Below are 22,977 nucleotides of genomic sequence, written 5' to 3'. Positions count from 1 at the left end.
GAAGATGTGCATCGTGCTTCAAGCAGTCTGTGCGCATTTATAGCGCACCTTCCCCGCTACGTGTACATCCTTCACCACCATAAGCACTTGACATTTTAATTACTGGATTTCTGTTTTCCAGCTCTGCCACTATCAAGCTGTTGAGATGGATTGGTCCATAGCTTTCAACTAGAGGCTCCACCTCCCACACTAACATATGTGAGATTATAGTTCACACCATCGGTACGGTGGTCAAGGCTGCATGGTGTAGCAGGGGGACACAATAATCAGTCTGAAAATTAGTTGATGGTTTTTGATGGCCAGCTCGTCTGGCGACAGTCACTGTCACATCACATCAGTGCAGGGGTGACCTGCCAGCACTTCAGTCTATCACTCACTCAACCCACACATTTCCTGTTGGCCTAGTCATACTGCACAGGTGTCAAAGGCAGAGCTGCTTTCAGCTGAAGGTATGGAAGCTTCAGCAGGCAGGGAGGGAAGGGCACTGCTCTTAGTGCCATCAGTTCATGCAATGACGTTCAAAGTAAGTGAATCATACAGTGCAAATGAGCCACTCATTCTCCTGGGAAATGTAATCTTCCAGCACACCCCAAACGCTTTCTTATAATCACACCAACTTTTGGAGCTTAACAGTGAGCGAATTTGACTAAAGATGAATGATTCTAAACAACTGAAGCTCCCACCTCAGTGTATAGGAGAAAGCTCCACAAATATCCGAACTTACAATAAAGGCCCGGTGCTTGGAGAGAAAACACGTAGCCAACTTTCTCCTCTCCGAAAGGCATGGAGTCTTGCTGGGGTACCATTTCACAGGTGCAGACAACAGTTCACCTTCTTCATGTGTGAACCCAGGCAGGGTGGCAACGGAATGTTCAACTTCTGAGAGGTGTCATAGCCGAGGCAAATCCTGTCCTAGCCCAAGTTCTCACACACAAACGTAGCGCAGAGGCCGGCTGTGGTGTCCCTATTGCTCCCTTGGCTGAGAGCATTGAATTCAGCGAAAGAGGATTGAACCAAGGTTGTTTAGTCTCGAAGGCTCTGTGCCAGACCAGGCACTGCATTTACCAGGAGTCATTAGAGAAGCCCCTCTGCCACCATTTATGTGCAAATTCAGTCTGTACACGAGTGCAGCTTCGATCACAACACAGGGGTTTGGGACAACTGGCACCCATCTATTGATGTGCGATTATCACCAGGCCCATTGCACGAGGTGGCACTTTCCTGTTACAAAAGGAAACTGGGAAACTTTTTTTTAATACAAGATGACTAATTTTCTGGAATCAAACATCAGAACATTCAAGGTCAACGCTTCATATCCATGACAAGTTCAGTTCGTGGCATTATGATGCGTGGCAATGCACTCTGGCTCTGTTACTGCTTGTTGAGATAATTTGGCTTCTATATATTTTTACATTTTATAGAGGGCAGCTTCAGAAGAAGCCAAATCTGAGGGGGAGGAGGGTGGAGGGGAGGTGTGTCCTGTAACCAAATGCTACCAACCTTGATGGGACTGTGATTCACTGCTGTACACCTGCGGGGCTGAATACTTCATTAGGATGGTATGACAGACAGGTTGTAATTAATTCTGCCAATCAACAGCAAACCTCCCCCCCAAAGAGATCATTATTCCACACCAGACTTGTATCAGTCTTGTTCCACATCACATCCGTGCCAAAATAACTGACTTCTCAGGGCTGACACGCACATTTTACGTTCTGAAGGTTTGTTCTTGCTCCAGACAGGCTCTGGAAAATTTACTGCAAGATGATTATTGCTGAGAGTGAAAGGTCAGCACTTCCTTTTCTCTCTCTCACTAATTGTCCCCTCTCCTCTCTTGAAGACGGAGACTCCTTCTCGGGTATGGGTTGCACAAGTGCCCTTTGGCACCTCACCAAAGTAACCAGTGAGTGTTGGCACGCCATTCCATCATCGGGGCATCACAGTCGAGCCGGATCTGTCCTCACACGACATAAGAATTAGGAGCAGGAGTCGGCCATACGGCCCCTTGTGCCTGCTCCGCCATTCAATAAGATCATGGCTGAACTTCTACCTCAATTCCACTTTCCCGCTCAATCCCCATATACCTTGATTCGTCTATATTCAACGATTCGGCATCCACAGTCCTTTGGGGTAGAGAATTCCAAAGACTCATATCCCTCTGAGTGAAGAAATTCCTCATCTCAGTCTTATCCTGAGACTATGCCCCCTGGTTCTAGACTCCCCAGCCAGGGGAAACAACCTCTCGGCATCTACCCTGTCAATCCCCCCTCAGAATCTTAATGTTTCAACGAAACCACCTCTCATTCTTCTAAACTCTAGAGAATATAGGCCTAGTCTACTCAATCTCTCCGCATGGAACAATCCCCCCATCCCAGGAACCAGTCTAGTGAACCTTCGTTGCACTCCCTCTATGGCAAGTATATCCTTCCTTAGGTAAGGAGACCAAAACTGTACGCAATACTCCAGGTGTGGTCTCACCAGGGCCCTATATAATTGCAGTAAGACGTCTTTACTGTTATACTCAAATCCTCTTGTAATAAAGTCCAACATACCATTTGCTTTCCTAATTGCTTGCTGTACCTGCATGTTAACTTTCAGTGATTAGTGTACAAGGACACCCAGGTCCCTCGAACACCAACATTTCCCAATCTCTCACCATTTAAAAAATACACTGCTTTTCTATTTTTCCAACCAAAGTGGGTAACTTCACATTTCTCCACATTATACTCCATTTGCCATGTTCTTGCCCACTCACTTAGCCTGTCTATATCCCCTTGCAGCCTCTTTGCATCCTCTTCACAACTTACATTCCCACCTAGCTTTGTATCATCAGCAAACTTGGAGATATTACATTTGGTCCCCTCATCCAAATCATTGATACAGATTGTGAATAGCTGAGACCCAGTCTAGTGAACCTTCGTTGCACTGTCTCTAAGGCAAAGTATATCCCTCCTCAGATAAGGAGACCAAAACTGAGCAGAGTGCTCCAGGTGTGGTCTCACCAAGGCCCTGTACAATTAAAGCAAGAGTTCCTTACTCTTATACTCCAACCCCCTTGTATCTGCATGCTAACTCTGTTTCCTATATGAGGACACCTAAATCTCTCTGAACACCAACATTTAATAGTTAAAAAATATTCTATTTTTCTATTCTTCCTACCAAAGTGAACCTCAGATTTCCCCACATTATACTCCATCTGCCACCTTATTGCCCACTCACTTAACCTGTCTAACTTTGCAGACTCTATGTCCTCCTCACAGCTTACTGACCCACGTAGCTTTGTATCATCAGCAAACTTGGATACATTACTCGCTCCATTCATCTAGGTCATTATAGACTGTAAATAGCGACATACGTACAAGGTGTGTACGGATAGCGATCAGGATCCCTCACTGACTTTTCCTCTCCAGCCCAAGGGGCCCTAAGGTTAATTGTAACATTTCACCACCATCCTAGCTCAGTATTTCAGCATATATCGACAACTGAACTCAGGACCGGTGTGCCTTGGACACGGATTGCCTTAACCAGCGATGCCACCTACTAGCCGAGTAAGTTTGGATAATTTAAATGGGAAGAATGTTTTCAGATTTTGCAGCTACAACAATGAAGTACAATTCACCTGTGTCAAGCTGATAAGAGTGCGAGCTACCTGTGCCAGGTTGATACCATAGTACGAGCCACCTGTGCCAGGCTGATCGCAGACTAGGAGGCACCTGTGCCAGGCTAATACCAGCCATCTCCTAAAGACAGTTGAGCCTGTCACATTATGCCTCCTGCATTGAGGCACCCATACTTGGCACATATACTGGAGTGAGAGGAAGGAGTGACAATCCAACCAACAGGCTTCAAATTCTTGTGTTATACTGGCACAGTAACTGCGCTCCCCTACAACACTGGGGTTGCTGGTTGATGTATTGCCACACTGTCCAGAGTTAGAATGTCAGGTATTAATGCAACGGACAAACCTACCTCAGCAACGCATCCATTTACTGAAGCAACTAACTCTGGTAAGGTGCAAGGAAATTCCTTCCCCCCCACAAGGGAGTTCTTTTTAAGTGTTTAGTCCATGTACCCTGCTGCTGAAAGTAACCCTCAGAGAAGCCGCTTTGTTACTGCATTAACTAAACCACAAAATAAACACTGAAAACACCCTCTTATATTAATCCCAGCATTTATACAATGCCTTGAACGTCATTTAGATACAATGACTTTATTTGAAATGCTCAGGATGTTATTTAGGAAATGTGGCAGCCATTTTACATACAGTAAGATCCTACAGTGACCAGTTAATCTGTTTGTGGTGGTGTTGGTTGGGGGAGGAATGTTCGCCGCATACCAGGAGAATCCCTTGCTCTACCTTGAACAGTGCCATGGGATATTTAATGTGCATCTAACCAGCAGAACAGGCAGACAGAGCAGTGGTTTAACGATGGCACCTCCGACAGTGCAGCGCTCCCTCAGTACTGCACTGGAGTGATAGCCGAGATTATGTGCTCACATCATGGAGCGGGGCTCAAAGCTACAACCTCTGATAGAGGCGAAAGCGTTAAGAGCTGAGATTTTTGTTCCCGTTTAATTTTTAAATGTAACTACTGCTGTTATTTTCTCCGTCTGATTTGCTGTTTCCCAAAGCCCATTTCAGTGTTGGGAGTAACTTAGAAAAAAAACAGATGATCTTTTGCATCATTCAAGAATTCACTCTGCGTTTGTCTGATTTTTATATATATTTCCCACTACCCCTTTTTCTGATTTAATATGCCTCTTGGAACGTCACTATTTATAGAACCATAGAATGATGCAGCACAGAAGGGGGCCATTCGGCCCATCGTGCCTGTGCCGGCTCTTTGAAAGAGCTCTCCAATTAGTCCCACTCCCCTGCTCTTTCTCCATTGCCCTGCAAATTTTTCTACTTCAAGTATTTATCCAACTCCCTTTTTAAAGTTACTATTGAATCTGCTTCCTTTCAGGCAGCGCATTCCAGATCATAACATCTCGCTGCGTGATTATTTTTTCCTCATCTCCTTGCTGGTTCTTTTGCCAATTACCTTAAATCTGTGTCCTCTGGTTACCGACCCTCCTGCCACTGGAAACAGTGTCTCCTTATTTACTCTATCAAAACCCTTCCTGATTTTGAACAACTCTATCAAATCTGCTCCAAGGATAAAAATCCCAGCTTCTCCAGTCTCTCCACATAACTGAAGTCTTTCATCCCTGGAACCATTCTAGTAAATCTCCTCCACACCCTCTCCAAGGCCTTGACATCCTTCCTAAATTGTGGTGTCCAGAATTGGCCACAATACTCCAGCTTGGACCTAAACAGTGTTTTATAAAGGTTTAACATAACTTCCTTGCTTTTGTATTCTATGGGCTTGATTTTCATTGGGCCGCTGAGGCGGGATTGGAGGCGTATGGGGGGTTAAAATCGCGAAATCAGGGGGGGCACGAACCCATCCCGCCCCCATACCCGTTTCACAGGAGGCGGATACCTGACCTGTGCTGGGACCCGCCTCCGCGGGGCGGGAAGGGGATTAGTGCCAATTAACTGCCTGTTAACAGGTAGTTAACAGGCAGTTTTTAGCCTAGTCCCTATTTTTATCCCTGACGTGTGGGATTTTCGACGGCTCCAAACCACGCCAAGTTAGCGAGGCTGACCCTCGGGCTGAAAGGCTTGGAGGGTTCGAGATGTCCGGTGTTCAGGTGAGTGATGTGTGCATGAGTGCAGAGGTAAGTGTGTTTGGTGTGTGTAAAGTGTTTAAATAAGTTTTACTTACCTTTACAGCCTTACTTCCTTCAGGTCTCGGGAGTCCCTCATCTCACCGACACAGAAAGCAGAATGGTCGCGAGCTGTCAAAAGTTGCAGCATTCAGCTTTCTGTTCTGGAGAGATCTCTAAATCAGCCTGAGAGGAAGGAATTAACTTAGTGTACAGATTGTCAGTGTTTGACAGCTTCAAAGAGCTGTCAAATGCTGATATTTCATCTGTCAAAAGCTCTTGACAGATGAAATGTCAATCTGTAACATCACCTGCTGCCGGGTGGCCCTTAATTGGCCTGCTGAGCCCGCTGGGCGGGCTCAACAATGTCAATCAAGTGAAAATCGCGTGGGTTGGCCACAACTCGATGGAGGTGGGACTACAACCCCGAAAGTTGTAGTCCCGCCTCCTACACGCCTCCAGTATCAAAATCCAGCCTATGCCTCTATTTATAAAGCCAAGGATCCCGAATGGATTTTTAACAGCCTTCTCAACTTGTCCTGCGACCTTCAAAGATTTGTGTACGTACACCCCCAGGTGTGTCTGTTCCTGCACCCACTTTAAAATTACACCATTTAGTTCATCTTGCCTCGCGTCATTCTTTCGACCAAAACATATCACTTCACATTTCTCTGCGCTAAATTTCATGTCATGTGTCGCCCTTTGCATCAGTCTCTCTCTGTCCTTCTGAAGTCTGTTACTATCCGCCTCATTGTTTACCACATTTCTGAGTTTCGCATTCACCAGTCTCTCTATGTCCTCTCCACAGAACCTGACTGACTTGCTGTGTGTTTTCTGTTTATGAAAGGACTTTGCATTTGTCACTTGAATCCGACTCTAAGCATTCAGAGGATCCCTAGGTTGACCTGGTTGTGCCACAAAGGAATTTCTGTCCCGTTGAACAAGAAGGGGCCGTCAATCAATGTACGTGTCCGACAGCAGATCCAAGCGAGTAAGCTCGGCTGTAGCAGGCTGAAGGGTCAGCAAGGTATCACAGCTAACACAGTCAGTGCACGTGGCTGAGTTTGGGGCCCTTCCTACAGTCTTCTTACTTTGCACATTCACTTTAAAAAGTGCAACAAATTCAACTGTTACAAATCGCCCACAGTGATTTGGGCCCATGACATTTATTAGGGGGTGGGAGGTAATATGAGCAGAGGTTGGGGTTCGGTCCACAGCCTCTTTGAAATCAATTTCTGGAACTGTGATATCAGCCCGAGACAGCTGGACGACTGCCCAGTGCAGAGCTCTGTGGCAGGGCCTGACGTCCTCTGTTTGAATTCATGAAAGGGTGGCCAACACAAGCTATTTAGACAAGGGAGGGAAAGAAGTGTATACAAAAGCATGCCACAGAGCTCACGCTACAGGAAGAGGTGCTTTTCATGACACTGGTGCAGCAGAGGCAGATGTCAGATGCTGAGGTCACGGTTTTCCCTTTACACCCTCACTGAGTTAATCACATTCTGTTTAAAAAAAGCCTTCCCAGGAACAAGAGTTTACAGAGTGCCCCCCGGCTGACCTTATCTGCGGCTGTCTCCACGTAGCATGGGTCCTGAGGGGCAGCCAGGAGAGGAACAAAGCCTGAGAGGATCTTGTCCTCCTCCAGAACAAGCAGGGTGAGGTCCTCATCCGGGTCCTTGTACAGCGGTACCTCTGACTGGTTGACAGCTGTGAAAATGTTGCAGAACTCTGCCAGCATGGCCCACACATCGATGGCAATTCTGAAGAGAGGAAATTCAACCGAAAAAAACAAGAGCCAAAGGTTAGGTCACTGGGGAGAAGAAAGCGATGCTCAGCAAAGTGTTTTAGGATGTAAAGACATTGTTAATAATAAAACATTCATTCGGAACTAGAAAAACAGATGATGTTTTTATTAAGTCAGCGCAGGAACAGTTCCGGATTTCGGTCTCAAACGATTACCCAATTAGGAAAAAAGAAACAGATGCAGGTGTTGTGACTTTGAGCTTCGACACACCCGTTCCAATTAGTATTCGCACAGTATTTAATAATTACTGAATGCTTTTTATCCCATCATTATCCTGCGAATTAAGCCTTTCCATGAATACACACTACCCGCAAGTGTCGGCTGTTCCTCCCAACGTTGATGCGTCGTAATCAATCGCTGATGCTTCACTATACCACAGTCGTTTTCACATTTTCTGTGCGTGGCTCATAATCCCAGCGTCCCTGCAAACACCGACACATTCCCAGCAAACACCGACACATTCCCAGCAAACACCGACACATTCCCAGCAAACACCGACACATTCCCAGCAAACACCGACACATTCCCAGCAAACACCGACACATTCCCAGCAAACACCGACACATTCCCAGCAAAAACAGACACATTCCCAGCATTCCCTGCAAACACCGACACATTCCCAGTGTCCCAGCAAACACCGACACATTCCCAGTGTCCCAGCAAACACCGACACAATCCCAGCAAACAATGACACATTCCCTGCAAACACTGACACATTCCCAGCGTCCCAGCAAACACTGACACATTCCCAGCATACACCGACACATTCCCAGCATACCCTGCAAACACCAACACATTCCCAGCATTCCTTGTAAATACTGACACACTTCCCGGGGAGCCAGTGTAAATACTGACACACTCCCAGGGACCCCCTGTAAATATTGAAACACTCCCGGGGACCCCCTGTAAATACTGACACACTCCTGGGGACCCCCTGCAAATACTGACACGTTCCCGGGGACCCCCTGTTAATACTGACACACTCCCGGGGACCCCCTGTTAATACTGACACACTCCCGGGGATCTCCTGTAAATAAGGACACACTTCCGCGGACCCCCTGTAAATACTGACACACTCCCGGGGACCCCCTGTAAATACTGACACACTCCCGGGGACCCCCTGTCAATACTGACACACTTCCTGGAGCCCCCTGTAAATATTGACACATTTCCCGGGGCCACCTGTAAATATAAACACTCCGGGGGACCCCCTATAAATATTGACACACTTCCTGGGGACCCCCTGTAAATATTGGCACACTTCCTGGGGATCACCTGTAAATATTGACACACTTCCCGGGGACCCCCTGTAAATACTGAGACACTCCCGGGGACTCCCTGTAAATACTGACACACTCCCAGGGACCCCCTGTAAATACTGAGACGCTCCCGGGGACTCACTTTAATTACTGACACACTCCCGGGGACCCCCTGTAAATATTGACACACTTCCCGGGGACCCCCTGTAAATATTGACACTCCCTGGGACCCCCTGTAAATATTGACACACTTCCCGGGGGCCCCCTGTAAATACTGACCCCCTGTAAATACTGACACACTCCCGGGACCCCCTGTTAATAAGGACACACTTCCGCGGACCCCCTGTAAATACTGACACACTCCCAGGGACCCCCTGTAAATACTGACACACTCCCAGGGACCCCCTGTCAATACTGATACAATTCCCGGGGACCCCCTGTAAATACTGACACTCCCGGGGACCCCCTGTAAATATTGACACACTTCCTGGAGCCCCCTGTAAATAGTGACATACTTCCCGGGAATCCCCTGTAAATATTGACACACTTCCCGGGGATCCCCTGTAAATATTGACACACTTCCCGGGGATCCCCTGTAAATGCAAACACTCCGGGGGACCCCCTGTAAATATTGACACACTTCCCGGGGACCCCCTGTAAATATTGGCACACTTCCCGGGGATCCCCTGTAAATATTGACACACTTCCCAGGGATCCCCTGTAAATATTGACACACTTCCCGGGTACCCCCATGTAAATACTGACACACTCCCGGGACCCCCCTGTAGCTATTGACTGTGGTAAACCACTGTTATACCTGTCTGTATGTGTATGTGTATTCCACTAGGTACAGGTCTGGACATGCCTCGGCTGACTCCTCCCACTATTCCAGGTATATAAGTGACTACCTCCCAGTCCCTTAGTATTCTGGACGGGTCGACCACTCGAGACAAGACCTTCATTCTTTAGTTAATAAAGCCTGGTTGTTACTCGCTCAACCTCAGTCTTTTGAGTAATTGATGGCGCATCAATTTTATTAACTAAATTTTTTATAATGGAGAAGATCCTCACACCAGCATGCCTGGACCTGGACAGTCGGGAAGCGGACGCTTCCACCAAGTTTGCTCACTGGCTCACGTGCTTCGAGACATTCCTAACTGCCTCCACTGCGGTCGAAACGGATGCGGACAAACTGTCTGTCCTGTTCTCCAAGGTGAACCACCGAGTGTACTCAGTCATCCGGGACGCGACCTCGTACACAGCCGCCCTCCAGCTCCTCAAGACCCAGTACACGCGCCCTGTGAACGAAGTATATGCTAGGCACCTTCTGGGGAGTCGCAAGCAACAACCTGGGGAATCGACTGAGGAATACCTCCAAGCACTGTCCGTGCTTGGCCGGGCCTGTGGGTGTAAGGCGGTAACGCCCACTAAGTACACGGAGGAACTGATCCGGGATGCCTTCGTAGCAGGCCACAGGTCCAACTACACCCGACAGCGACTGCTGGAGCAGAGTGACCTCACCCTCGACAAAGCCTCCGACATCGCACTAACGCTGGACGCAGCCTTCCGGGGCATGGATGCCTACTCCTCTGCACCGTGGACGCCGCGGGGAACGACAACCTGGGACACGGTAGGACAGCCCCATAGCACCGTGCCACCCCAGCCACAGCCCAACAACGGCCCAACTACCGCAGCAGTGTCCCAAAGCCAGACAGCAGTATCCCAAGGCCAGAAATGCTACTTCTGTGGCCAGGCCAAACACCCCAGAGCGCGCTGCCCGGCGAAGAATGCGACCTGCTCGGGCTGCGGGAAAAAGGGACACTACGCCAGCGTCTGCAAGGCCAAAGCCACCCCGAACGCCAGCAGCGCCGCGTGTGGGCCGTGCTAGCCGCCATCTTGGGCAACCCCAGCCATGTGCGAACCACCGCAGCAGCAGCCATCTTGGACGACTCCAGCCACATGGGAATCATGGACACCGCCATCTTGGACACTACCCATTACCACCCCCCCCCCACGACCCGATATCCAACCCCAGCAGCCGGCACGCCTGAGCCCGTCACCCACGAGGACTACACTCCAGGGCCCCAGCCTACACGGGACGCGACGCCGGAAGCTCCACCACCCCTGCCGTCGCCACGTCGATCACAGCGGCAGACAAGACCTCCGGAGAGACTCCAATACACGAACTTTTAAATACACTTCACCCCGCCGGACTCATTTTTAAACAAGGGGTGAATGTGGTAAACCACTGTTATACCTGTCTGTATGTGTATGTGTATTCCACTAGGTACAGGTCTGGACATGCCTCGGCTGACTCCTCCCACTATTCCAGGTCTATAAGTGACTACCTCCCAGTCCCTTAGTATTCTGGACGGGTCGACCACTCGAGACAAGACCTTCATTCTTTAGTTAATAAAAGCCTGGTTGTTACTCGCTCAACCTCAGTCTTTTGAGTAATTGATGGCGCATCATTGACACACTCCCGGGATCCCCTGTAAATACTGACACACTTCTGGGGACCCCCTGTAAATACTGAGACACTCCTGGGGACTCCCTGTAAATACTGAGACGCTCCCGGGGACTCACTGTAATTACTCACACACTCCCAGGGACTCCTTGTAAATACTGACACACTCCCGGGGACCCCCTGTAAATACTGACACGCTCCCGGGGACCCCCTGTAAATACTGACACACTCCCGGGGACCCCCTGTAAATACTGACACATCCCGGGGCCCCCTGTAAATACAGACACACTCCCGGGGACCCCCTGTAAATACTGACACACTCCCGGGGACCTCCTGTAAATACTGACACACTCCCGGAGACCCCCTGTAAATACTGACACACTCCCAGGGAACCCCTGTAAATACTGACACATCCCGGGACCCCCTGTAAATACTGACACACTTCCGGGGACCCACTGTAAATACCAACACTCCCGGGGACCCCCTGTAAATATTGACCCCCTGTAAATACGGAGACTCTCCCAGGGCCCCTTGTAAATATTGACACACTCCCGGAGACCCCCTGTAAATACTGACACACTCCAGGGGACCCCCTATAAATACTGACACACTCCCGGGGACCCCCTATAAATACTGACACACTCCCGGGAACCAATGTAAATACTGACACACGCCAGGGGACGTTCCTGTAATTACTGCCACACTTCCCAGGGCCCCCTGTAAATACCAACACTCCCGGGGACCCCCTGTAAATACTGACACACTCCCGGGGACCCCCTGTAAATATTGACACACTTCCCGGGGACCCCCTGTAAATATTGACACACTCCCGGGGACCCCATGTAAATACTGACACACTCCCAGGGACCCCCTGTCAATACTGACACACTTCCCTGGGGCCCCCTGTAAATATTGAAACACTTCCCGGGGCCACCTATAAATCCAAACCCTCCGGGGGACATAGAAACATAGAAGATAGGAGCAGGAGTAGGCCATTCGGCCCTTCGAGCCTGCTCCACCATTCAATGAGATCATGGCTGATCATTCAAATTCAGTACCCAGTCCCTGCCTTCTCCCCATATCCCTTGATCCCTTTAGCCTCAAGAAATATATCCAACTCTTTCTTGAATATATTTAATGAACTGGCCTCCACCGCCCTCTGTGGCAGAGAATTCCACAGGTTCACCACTCTCTGGGTGAAGAAATCCCTCCTCATCTCTGTCCTAAATGTCCTACCCCTTATCCTTAGACTATGACCCCTGGTTCTGGACTCCCCGACCATCGGGAACATCCTTCCAGCATCTAGTCTGTCTAGGCCTGACAGAATTTTATAGGTTTCGATCAGATCCCCTCTCAATCTTCTAAACTCCAGTGAGTATAAGCCCAATCGACACAATCTCTCCTCATACGTCATTCCTGCCATCCCAGGTATCAGCCTGGTGAATCTTCACTGCACTCCTTCCATGGCAAGAACGTCCTTCCTCAGATAAGGCGACCAAAACTGCACACAATACTCAAGGTGCGGTCTCACCAAGGCCCTGTACAACTGTAGCAAGACATCCTTGTTCCTGTACTCGAACCCTCTTGCTACGAAGGCCAACATACCATTTGCCTTCTTAACCGCCTGCTGCACCTGCATGCTTACCTTCAGCGACTGGTGCACAAGAACACCCAGGTCTCTTTGCACTTCCCCTTCTCCCAATCTATTGCCATTCAAATAATAATGCGCCTTCCTGTTTTTGCCACCAAAGTGGATAACCTCACATTTATCCACATTATAGTGCATTTGCCATGTTTCTGCCCAATCACCTAACCTGTCCAAATCGTACTGGAGTTTCATGACATCCTCCTCGCAGCATACCCTCCCACCCAGCTTTGTCTCGTCTGCATATTTGGAGATATTACATCCAATTCCCTCGTCCAGATCATTAATATATATTGTGAACAGCTGGGGTCCTAGGACCGATCCTTGCGGTACCTCACTAGTCACTGCCTGCCACTTGGAAAACGATCCGTTTATTCCAACTCTTTGCTTTCTGTCCGCCAACCAGTTCTCTATCCAAGTCAATACCTTGCCCCCAATCCCATGTGCCTTAATTTTGCATGCTAATCTCTTATGCGGGACCTTATCGAAAGCCTTCTGAAAGTCCAAATACACCACATCCACTGGTTCTCCCTTATCTATTTTACCAGTTACATCCTCAAAAAATTCCAGTAGATTAGTCAAGCATGATTTACCTTTTGTAAATACATGTTGACTTTGTCCGATCCTGTCACTGCTTTCCAAGTGCTCTGCTATTACATCTTTTATAATAGACTCTAGCATTTTCCCCACTACCGATGTCAGACTTACCGGTCTATAATTCCCCACTTTTTCTCTGCCACCTTTTTTGAATAGTGGGGTAACATTAGCTACCCTCCAATCCATGGGTACTGTTCCAGAGTCTATCGAGTTCTGGAAGATGACCAGCAATGCATCTACTATTTCTAGGGCCACTTCCTTAAGTACCCTGGGATGTAGATTATCAGCCCCTGTAAATAATGACACACTTCCCGGGGATCCCCTGTAAATATTGACACACTTCCCGGGAACCCCCATGTAAATACTGACACACTCCCGGGGACCCCCTGTAAATACTGACACACTCCCGGAGACCCACCATAAATACTGACACTCTCCCGGGGACCCCCTGTAAATATTGACACACTCCCGGGATCCCCTGTAAATACTGACACACTTCCGGGGACCCCCTGTAAATACTGAGACACTCCCGGGGACTCACTGTAATTACTGACACACTCCCGGGATCCCCTGTAAATACTGACACACTTCCGGGGACCCCCTGTAAATACTGAGACACTCCCGGGGACTCACTGTAAATACTGACACGCTCCCGGGGACCTTCCTGTAAATACTGACACACTCCCGGGGACCCCCTGTAAATACTGAAACACTTCCGGGGACCCCCCTGTAAATATTGACACACTTCCCGGGGACCCCCTGTAAATATTGACACACTTCCGGGGACCCCATGTAAATACTGACACACTCCCGGGGACCCCCTGTAAATACTGACACACTCCAGGGGACCCCCTGTCAATACTGACACACTCCAGGGGACCTTCCTGTAATTACTGCCACACTTCCCAGGGCCCCCTGTAAATACCAACACTCCCAGGGACCCCCTGTAAATATTGATATACTTCCTGGGGACCCCCTGTAAATACTGACCCCCTGTAAATACTGACACACTCCCGGGGCCCCCCTGTAAATATTGACACACTCCCGGAGACCCCCTGTAAATACTGACACACTCCAGGGGACCCCCTATAAATACTGACACACTCCCGGGGACCCCCTGTAAATACTGACACACTCCCGGGGACCCCCTGCAAATACTGACACACTCCCGGGGACCCCCTGCAAATACTGACACACTCCAGGAGACCGCCTGTAAATACTGACACACTCCCGGGGACCCCCTGTAAATACTGACACACTCCCGGGACCCACTGCAAATACTGACACACTCTCAGCTACTTTTAACTTTTAGGATTCAATTCAGTTAGGAGTCAAGCTACATGGAAAGAAGATATTCTCGGTGCGGGTTGCATGTTTGAGGTAAAATCAAAAGTAACAAGTGTAGGGGGCGGGGGGTCATGCCTGGCAGGGGCGGGGTCACGCCAGGCAGGAACATTGACAGTGCAGCGCTCCCTCACTACTGCACTGCAGCTTCAGCCTAGATTCTGAAGTTGGACTTGAACCCACGATCTTCTGACAGAGGAGAGAGTGTCAATCACCGAAGTCACCTTTAGTTCTCTTCAGTTAACCACGTTCTCTATTTTAGCTCTGTCTGTAAATTTTGACAGTGACCCCTCACCCCCCCACGTCCAGATAAATTCTCTATATTGAGCAATAGCGGCAGCACTGACTATTGCAGGCGCCACTGTTTACAGCCTTCCAGTCTAAAAAACATTTATTAACCATGACTCTGTGCTTTAACCAACCTCCTAGCCATGCTGTCACATGCTTTGATTTTACCAAGCCTCTGATGCAGCACCTTATCAAACAACAAATCCATATACACTGCATCCACTGCATTTCCTTTAGCAATACACTCCATTACTTCCTCAAAAATCTTCCTGAAATTTGTTGGATTAACCTGTACTGACTGTCATTATTAGCCCCTGTATTTCTCAGTGCTCATTTTATCCAGTATTATGGCCTCTAGATACTTACCCACTACTCGGCAGACTGTGCACAGTTCCCTGGTTTATACCTTTACATGCAGTGCAAATCACGCTTCAGATCACAAGACAAATGTCAATCTTTCCCTGTTGGTTTTCCAGACTCTGATAACTCAACCTCTCTCCAAGGGCAGAGCCATGGATTTACAAGCAGCTGCCAATCTATAAAAACTCCCCTCACCACTTAGTCTCTAATTGACCTCAGATATGGAATATCTGAGCAGTGGGCTTAAAGGGACAGGCCAGGTAAAGCAGTCACATCATTGTGTGCTCCAGACCCCTGGTCACACACGAGCCACAATACAGGAGTGGTCAACACCATCAGTCTGTTCTGATAAGGTTGATGTTAAAAATTCGGTGCCATTAATTTGAAGAGGAGCAGGGAGTTCTCCTGGTGTCCTGGCCCACATTCCCCTCATTGCGGTCCCAGAATGGCTGCTGTTCAACACGTAACAAAGTAAATGCACTTCGAATAATTCACTGTATGTAAAGCACTTCAGGCGTGATAAGACATGACATCAATGCAAGCTATCCAATCTCTTCTCAGAGTTATTGGGCAGCAAGCGCGAGCAATCTTGCAGAGACTTGATATTTCAGCAAGGACATCATTCATACCAATTTACTGGAGGCTCCACAAATTGAAGACAGCACTGAAAATCCGCTGCACAGGTTAGTGTCAATGGTTTCTCCATCATCTCACATATAGCATGCACAGTGGGTGGGAAGGACAGACTCCACATCCTTCTAAGTTTATAGTCACCCGAACCTCGTGACTGCCCGCACACCGCGACCGCCCGCACCACATGATCACATTATTTAACTGCCCCCTGCTGTCATGTTGTGTTGAATGTAAAATACTTTGATAGAGTAGGGGAGGGGATGAAGACTTAAAGGTTCACTGTTCTACAAGAAAATTGGATTATCTTCAAGTCCCAGGGGAATACTGCTAAGAGTAAGTTTAAGGTAGCCTCCCTTGCCAGGTGTGCTGGGACATGTCAGCAAACAGGGAGGGACACTGCCCTGTGGGTACAAAAGCAGGCCTTTAGTTGCAGGCCCAAAATCATCACACAGCAATGATTGCTCTTTCAATTCTGAGCCTCTCAAGACCGAACATCAAACTGAAGCAGACACTGTTGCAAGTTCCAGCCTGCAAAGAAGTATCATTCTTTCCATTTCCTGAGACGAATATCTCCACGAACTTAATTCTTTTTTCTTCCCCATTTTACATCAAGTCTTTCCCCTCTTCTGAAGGTGCCGACTCTCACTGGGGTACAGTTCCTGAAGGTGCTGACTCTCCCTGGGGTACAGTTCCTGAAGGTGCTGACTCTCACTGGGGTACAGTTCCTGAAGGTGCTGACTCTCACTGGGGTACAGTTCCTGAAGGTGCTGACTCTCACTGGGGTACAGTTCCTGAAGGAGCTGACTCTCACTGGGGTACAGTTCCTGAAGGTGCTGACTCTCACTGGGGTACAGTTCCTGAAGGTGCTGACTCTCACTGGGGTACAGTTCCTGAAGGTGCTGACTCTCACTGGGGTACAGTTCCTGAAGGTGCTGACACTCACTGGGGTACAGTTCCTGAAGGTGCTGACTCTCACTGGGGTACAGTTCCTGAAGGTGCTGACTCTCACTGGGGTACAGTTCCTGAAGGTGCTGACTCTCACTGGGGTACAGTTCCTGAAGGTGCTGACTCTCACTGGTGTACAGTTCCTGAAGGTGCTGACTCTCCCTGGGGTACAGTTCCTGAAGGTGCTGACTCTCACTGGGGTACAGTTCCTGAAGGTGCTGACTCTCACTGGGGTACAGTTCCTGAAGGTGCTGACTCTCACTGGGGTACAGTTCCTGAAGGTGCTGACTCTCCCTGGGGTACAGTTCCTGAAGGTGCTGACTCTCACTGGGGTACAGTTCCTGAAGGTGCTGACTCTCACTGGGGTACAGTTCCTGAAGGTGCTGACTCTCACTGGGGTACAGTTCCTGAAGGTGCTGACTCTCACTGGGGTACAGTTCCTGAAGGTAGAATCATAGAATCACACAGCACAGTAGGAGTCCACTCGGCCCACTGTGCCTTTGAAAGATTCTCTCCAATTAGTCGCACTCTCCTGTTCTTTCCCCACAGCCCTGCAAATTTTTCCTTCCAAGTATTTATCCAATTCTCTTTTGAAAGTTACTATTGAATCTGCTTCCACCGTCCTTTCAGGCAGCGCGTTCCAGATCACAACAACTCGCTGAGAAAAAAATGTTTCCTCATCGCCCCTCTGGTTCTTTTGCCAATCAATTTCAATCTGTGTCCTCTGGTTACCGACCCTCCTGCCACTGGAAACAGTTTCTCGTAATTTACTCGATCAAAACCATTCACAATTTTGAAAACCTCTATCAAATCTCCTCTTAACCTTCTCTGCTCTAAAGCCAACAACCCCAGCTTCTCCAGTCTCTCCACGCAACTGAAGTCCCTCATCCCTGGCTGCATTCTAGTAAATCTCTTCTGCACCCTCTCTAAGGCCTTGCCATCCTTCCTAAAGTGTGGTGCCCAAAATTGAACACAATACTCCAGCTGAGAGGCTTAACCTTTTATAAAGGTTTTGTACAACTTCCTTGCTTTTTTACTCTATTCCTCGATTAATAAAGCCAAGGATCCCATATTCTTTTTTTAACAGCCTTCTCAACTTGTTCTGCCACCTTCAAAGATTTGTCTACACACACCCCAGGTCCAATGTTCCCTCTAAGCTGTGCAGCCGTTAAGTAATGGGAAATGTCCCGTGCAGGCCGCGCACCGGCTTTTACATTGTAAATCCTGCACGGGCGCAGAAATTTAAAGGGACCGTGCATTAAAAGAAACAGGCCGCACAGAACAAAGCGCAGCTCACAGGGAACATTGCCCCGGTCTCTCTGTTCTCGCACCCCCTTTAAAATTGGACCATATAGTTCCTATTACCTCCCCTCATTCTTCCTACCAAAATGTATCACTACACATTCTCTGCGTTAAATTTCATCTGCCACGTGTCCAATGATCCTCCTCATTTTTTTTGGGTGAGCAGCCCATTCACAATTTCGCACAGGCGCAAAATTTAACAGTGGAAGAGCCGGTCCCAGGCTCTGCGGGGCCTGCAGACAGCTGCGCAGCCGCACAGCTTAGAGGGGACATTGCATGTGTCTGCCCATTTCACCAGTCTGTCTATGTCCTCCTGAAGTCTGTTCCTATCTGCCTTATTGTTTACTACATTTCCAAGTTTGGTACAGTATCATCTTTAAAATTTGAAATTATGCCCTGTATACCCAAGTGCAGATGATTAACATATATCAAAAAGAGCACCGGTCCCAACACCGACCCCTGGGGAACACCACTGCGCACCTCCCTCCAGTATGAAAAAAAACTTTCACTATTCTCCACTTTCTGCCCTCTCATCAATTTTGTATCTATGCTGCCACTGCCTCTTTAACCCCATGGGCTCTAATTTTGCTAACAAGTCTATTATGTGGTACTTTGTCAAACACCTTTTGAAAGCCCATGTTCACAACATCAACTGCACTACCCTCTCTGTTATTTCAAAGAACTTGATCAAGTTAATCAAACACAATTTGCCTTTAACAAATCCGTGCTGACTTTCATAAACAGTAATAAGATGAGTGACCACTTACTTGGTCATGTCGGTTGAGGGACGATACCCCTTCCCCCACCAAGTCATGGGATCTTGAACATCCACCCGAACCACTGGACAGTCAGGTGGTGCCTCAGCATTACGTTTCATCCAAAAGACGGCACCTCCAACAATGCAGCACTCAACAGTGCAGCATTTCCTCAGTACTGTACTGGAGTGTCAGCCTAGGTATGAACTCAAGTCCTCAAACTCTAATCCACAACCTGCGGACGGCAGGGAATTTTGTACCTGCATTGTACCTGCAGGACTGCTTAAGGCTTTAGATAAATGAAGCAATAACATGGAGACTGCTTCAATACAAAAATATAGAAACAATAGCATTCTCTGTATAAGCTAGTACAATAAATGCTAATCCCAATAAATGACATGATCAGGCCAGAGGTACAATATCACAGTTACCCAATCGAGAGGGTGGAAGCCAGGCACCATTACTATCATAAAACCAAGACCAGAAACGTCAGGAAGGGAAAATTGCAATCATTTTTTAAATAGTGTATATAACTTTTGGCAACAGGATTTAAGCCGGTCACACATCTCCAGATTTAGGACACCAACCAGAGCAATCAACGTGTAACATCCAGTCCAGAGCATCGCGTCCTCGACAGAATTCTGTCTGTGCTGTGATACATGTTTCACATGAACTTGTTATTTACAGGATAGACAAGAACATTTAGGAGAGAGATGGACAGAGAGAGCAACAGACTACAAATGAGAAACAGAAAGAAAGAGAGGGAAAACAGAGGGAAAGAAAGAACATAAAACAAAACAGAAAAAGAGAGAGACAAGTGAGAGCGATGAATTCACAGAGCGAGCACAGGCAGAGCCCAAGCATGACAGGGATGCAGAGAGAACAGCAGCTAGAATATCAGCGAGAACAGACTAAAGCCGATGCCATCCTTTTGTAAACTGAGTGCAGCAGACACATTGCAGCGCAATTTTTAAGAATGACAACATCCTGGATATGGAAACTGACCACCCCTCTTAAACTATAAGCTACTGTGAGGACTTTAACACAAAGTTATCTTCAAGTTAAGTGGTCCATTATCAGTGTCTCCCCCAGCTAATTCACCTGCAAGCAGGATCAGAAACTCAGTGCAGGTTACGTACATACTAACCAAGTGCTGAGGCTGGGCTGATGAAGTATTACTGAGCAAACATTCAGCGCCTTGGAGTGTAGAGAGGTACACTTGGGTCTCATGTTGTTTAGTTCCTGATGCGAGTCAGATCAAGCAGAGAGGCTGCGCCCGCTGTCTCCAGGACAGAGGAAGGCATCATACCTTTTGGGGCACTGGCTGGGGAGGCGGGTCGCAGATGGACTAAGATGGCAATGTAAGAAAAAATAGAAAAACCTAAACATAAATACTCCCATCAAAAAATGTAGAGAGAATCATTGAAAGTTACAGCACAGAAGTAGGCCAGTTGGTCTATCAAGTCTCTGCTGGTATTTCTCTCCATGAGCCACCTAGTTAATCACACTTTGCTCACGTCCGTCAGTACCCCATTGATAGTGGCTGATTGAAACTTCAACTGTGCTGACCGGCAGACAGCTTGCAATCTGCGCTGAACTCCTCGTCCAGCATTTGGGTTTTAAATATTTAGCTCATCTATCATTTAATAGTTACATGCCTTGATGGGTTCCCCTTTTACATTCTCCGATACGACTGTAGAGCTGAAGCTACTCTAACCTTGCCTATAGCTCATCCCTTTTACACGAGGATCAATCTGCTCTCAACTTGATAAATCAGTTGCCGACAAATCTGATATTTTAAAAGGAGCTACCTGAAACAAGTCAAGTTTCTCCCTGTTCTGCGTCACACCCCCGTTCCCAACCAACTGGGTAAGATGATACTGTAGATAGCTCACTCTCGGGCCTGATCGCCCTACAACCAGCTCGTGTGATGTGCAGGAGGAATCCAGGCGGATGCACTTCAGCAGCAACTGCAAGTAGCCCTTTGATTTAAATTAGGTGTCATCCGTGGCTCAGTGGGTAGCACTCGCTCCTCTGAGTCAGAAGGTCGTGGGTTCAAGTCCCACTCCAGAGACTTGAGCACAAAATCCAGGCTGACACCCCAAGTGCAGTACTGAGGGAGTGTTGCACTGTCGGAGGTGCTGTCTTTTGGATGAGGCATTAAACTGTCCACTTGCTCTGGTGGATGAAGATCATCCCACGGCACTATTTCGAAGAAGAGCAGGGAGTCCTCCCAGTATCAAGGCCAAATTTTATTCCCCAACCAACATCACCAAACACAGATTATTTGGTCAATTATCTCATTGCTGTTTGTGGGAGCTTGCTGTGTGCAAATAGACTGCCGCGCTTCCCTACATTACAACAGTGGCTAGACTTCAAAAGAACTGTGAATCATTTTGGAATGTTCTCGAGGTCATGAAAAGCTCTATATAAATGCAAGTTCTTTCTTCTTTCTTTCGAAATTGACCCCTCCCCATTGGCACCTCCTTATTCTCCGTTAATACCCATTTCTGCCAGACACCCTGCATTAGCAAGAATGCAAAGCCAGTATCTTAAATGCAACACACCCCTAAACCACATTTAACTTACTTCACAGCGCTGTATTTATTTATTTATTTTAAATAGACTTTTTTTTGACAGGAAAAAATTTCCAAAAAACTTCAGTTTCTGAAAGGAGTTATTTTTATTTTTTTAAACTATGATGTAATGGGAACCAGCGATGCATTTGACTGCCAGCTGCTTTAAGAAAAGTGTTTACAGGGTTAAAAGCACAAACACAGAACTTTACATGACCTCGAAGTAAAAAGGAAAAAAAAAGAAAGAAATGATGTATTGCACTGGTCTTAGATAGTTTATCCAAAGCTGGCTGGGCAGACAACAGACGGATGTGATATGGCTCGAGTCTAGTATTCCAGCCTCTCTACTTGCTTGCCCATGAGACGCTCCAGGCTCTGCTCGCCTCCTCCCTGTGCCCCTCTGTTGACTCTAGATCCTTACGAGCCAAAGCCATTACACGAGCTAAGTCACATACAACCCAGGGACCGCTGCCAAGAAACACCATTCTATAGCTGCAAGGCAAAGGGAAAATAAGGAAAAGGAGAAAGGGGGGGGGGGGGGGGGGAAGGAGGGGGGAGGACCTGACACTGACATACAGCAGTCATGTGACACCGCTGCAGCCACACAGCTCTCGGTGTGACCCAGATCCTGTAAATATTCCAGCAATCTCAAGAGTACCACAATGATTCCCATTATGTAACCCCAGTCATGGGCAGACTGCCAACTACAAAACAAAGAGGACTTTCTGGCTTGGCCCGCTTTCTATTTTCCTATCCCAGCTCCGGGCCAAGACAGTGTCATACAGCTGTGTGCAGGAGTGAACGAAGGGCTGAGACTCCCAGCCGCTGCAGCTCCAAACTCAGCCCTGTCATCAGGGCAAACTCTCTCTTAGAAACTTACATCACAGACAGTACTGTGCACGACTGCTTTCTCAACACTTAGTTTAGTGTGACAGCAACACTGACCCTTCCTTTAAAAAAAGAGGGGGGAGGAAATCTAGTCTATTAACGAGTCTCCAGAGAAGCCGGGTGGACACGTGAGTCTGCGTTCGCACATGTGCCCACGTAACTGTGTGTAACCGGGATCAATAAAAGCTGCACGGTCTCACCTACAGGGATGAAATCATGCAAAGTGTAAAGATTAACAGGAACAAGAAGGCAGGTTTGAATTTCAGCAAATTCTGACATGGTAACATTTGAAATAATCTCTTGAATGATTTATCACCTGCTCACTCCCAGCGGTTTCCTATAGTGCAGGTGTAACAGCTAAACAGAGAAATAAAACCCAATCTGATGCCATTGGATTTGTGA

General features: G+C 47.9%; 1 protein-coding gene across 1 annotated transcript in view; it reads right to left on the bottom strand.

The window, feature by feature from the left end:
* Nucleotides 1–22,977, bottom strand: part of smg6 (SMG6 nonsense mediated mRNA decay factor) — a 280,547-nt gene that overhangs the window by 211,989 nt on the left and 45,581 nt on the right. Inside the window, exon 4 of the mRNA XM_085965106.1 lies at nt 7,271–7,472. Coding sequence (XP_085821232.1) covers nt 7,271–7,472 — 202 coding nt within the window. The remainder of the gene's footprint in view (nt 1–7,270; nt 7,473–22,977) is intronic.

Source organism: Somniosus microcephalus, chromosome 22, assembly GCF_052327205.1.
Source record: "Somniosus microcephalus isolate GS21.2 chromosome 22, FLI_Smic_1.0, whole genome shotgun sequence".
Taxonomy (NCBI): domain Eukaryota; kingdom Metazoa; phylum Chordata; class Chondrichthyes; order Squaliformes; family Somniosidae; genus Somniosus; species Somniosus microcephalus.
Note: the sequence above shows the minus strand (reverse complement) of the source record. Positions and strands in the feature narration are given on the sequence as shown.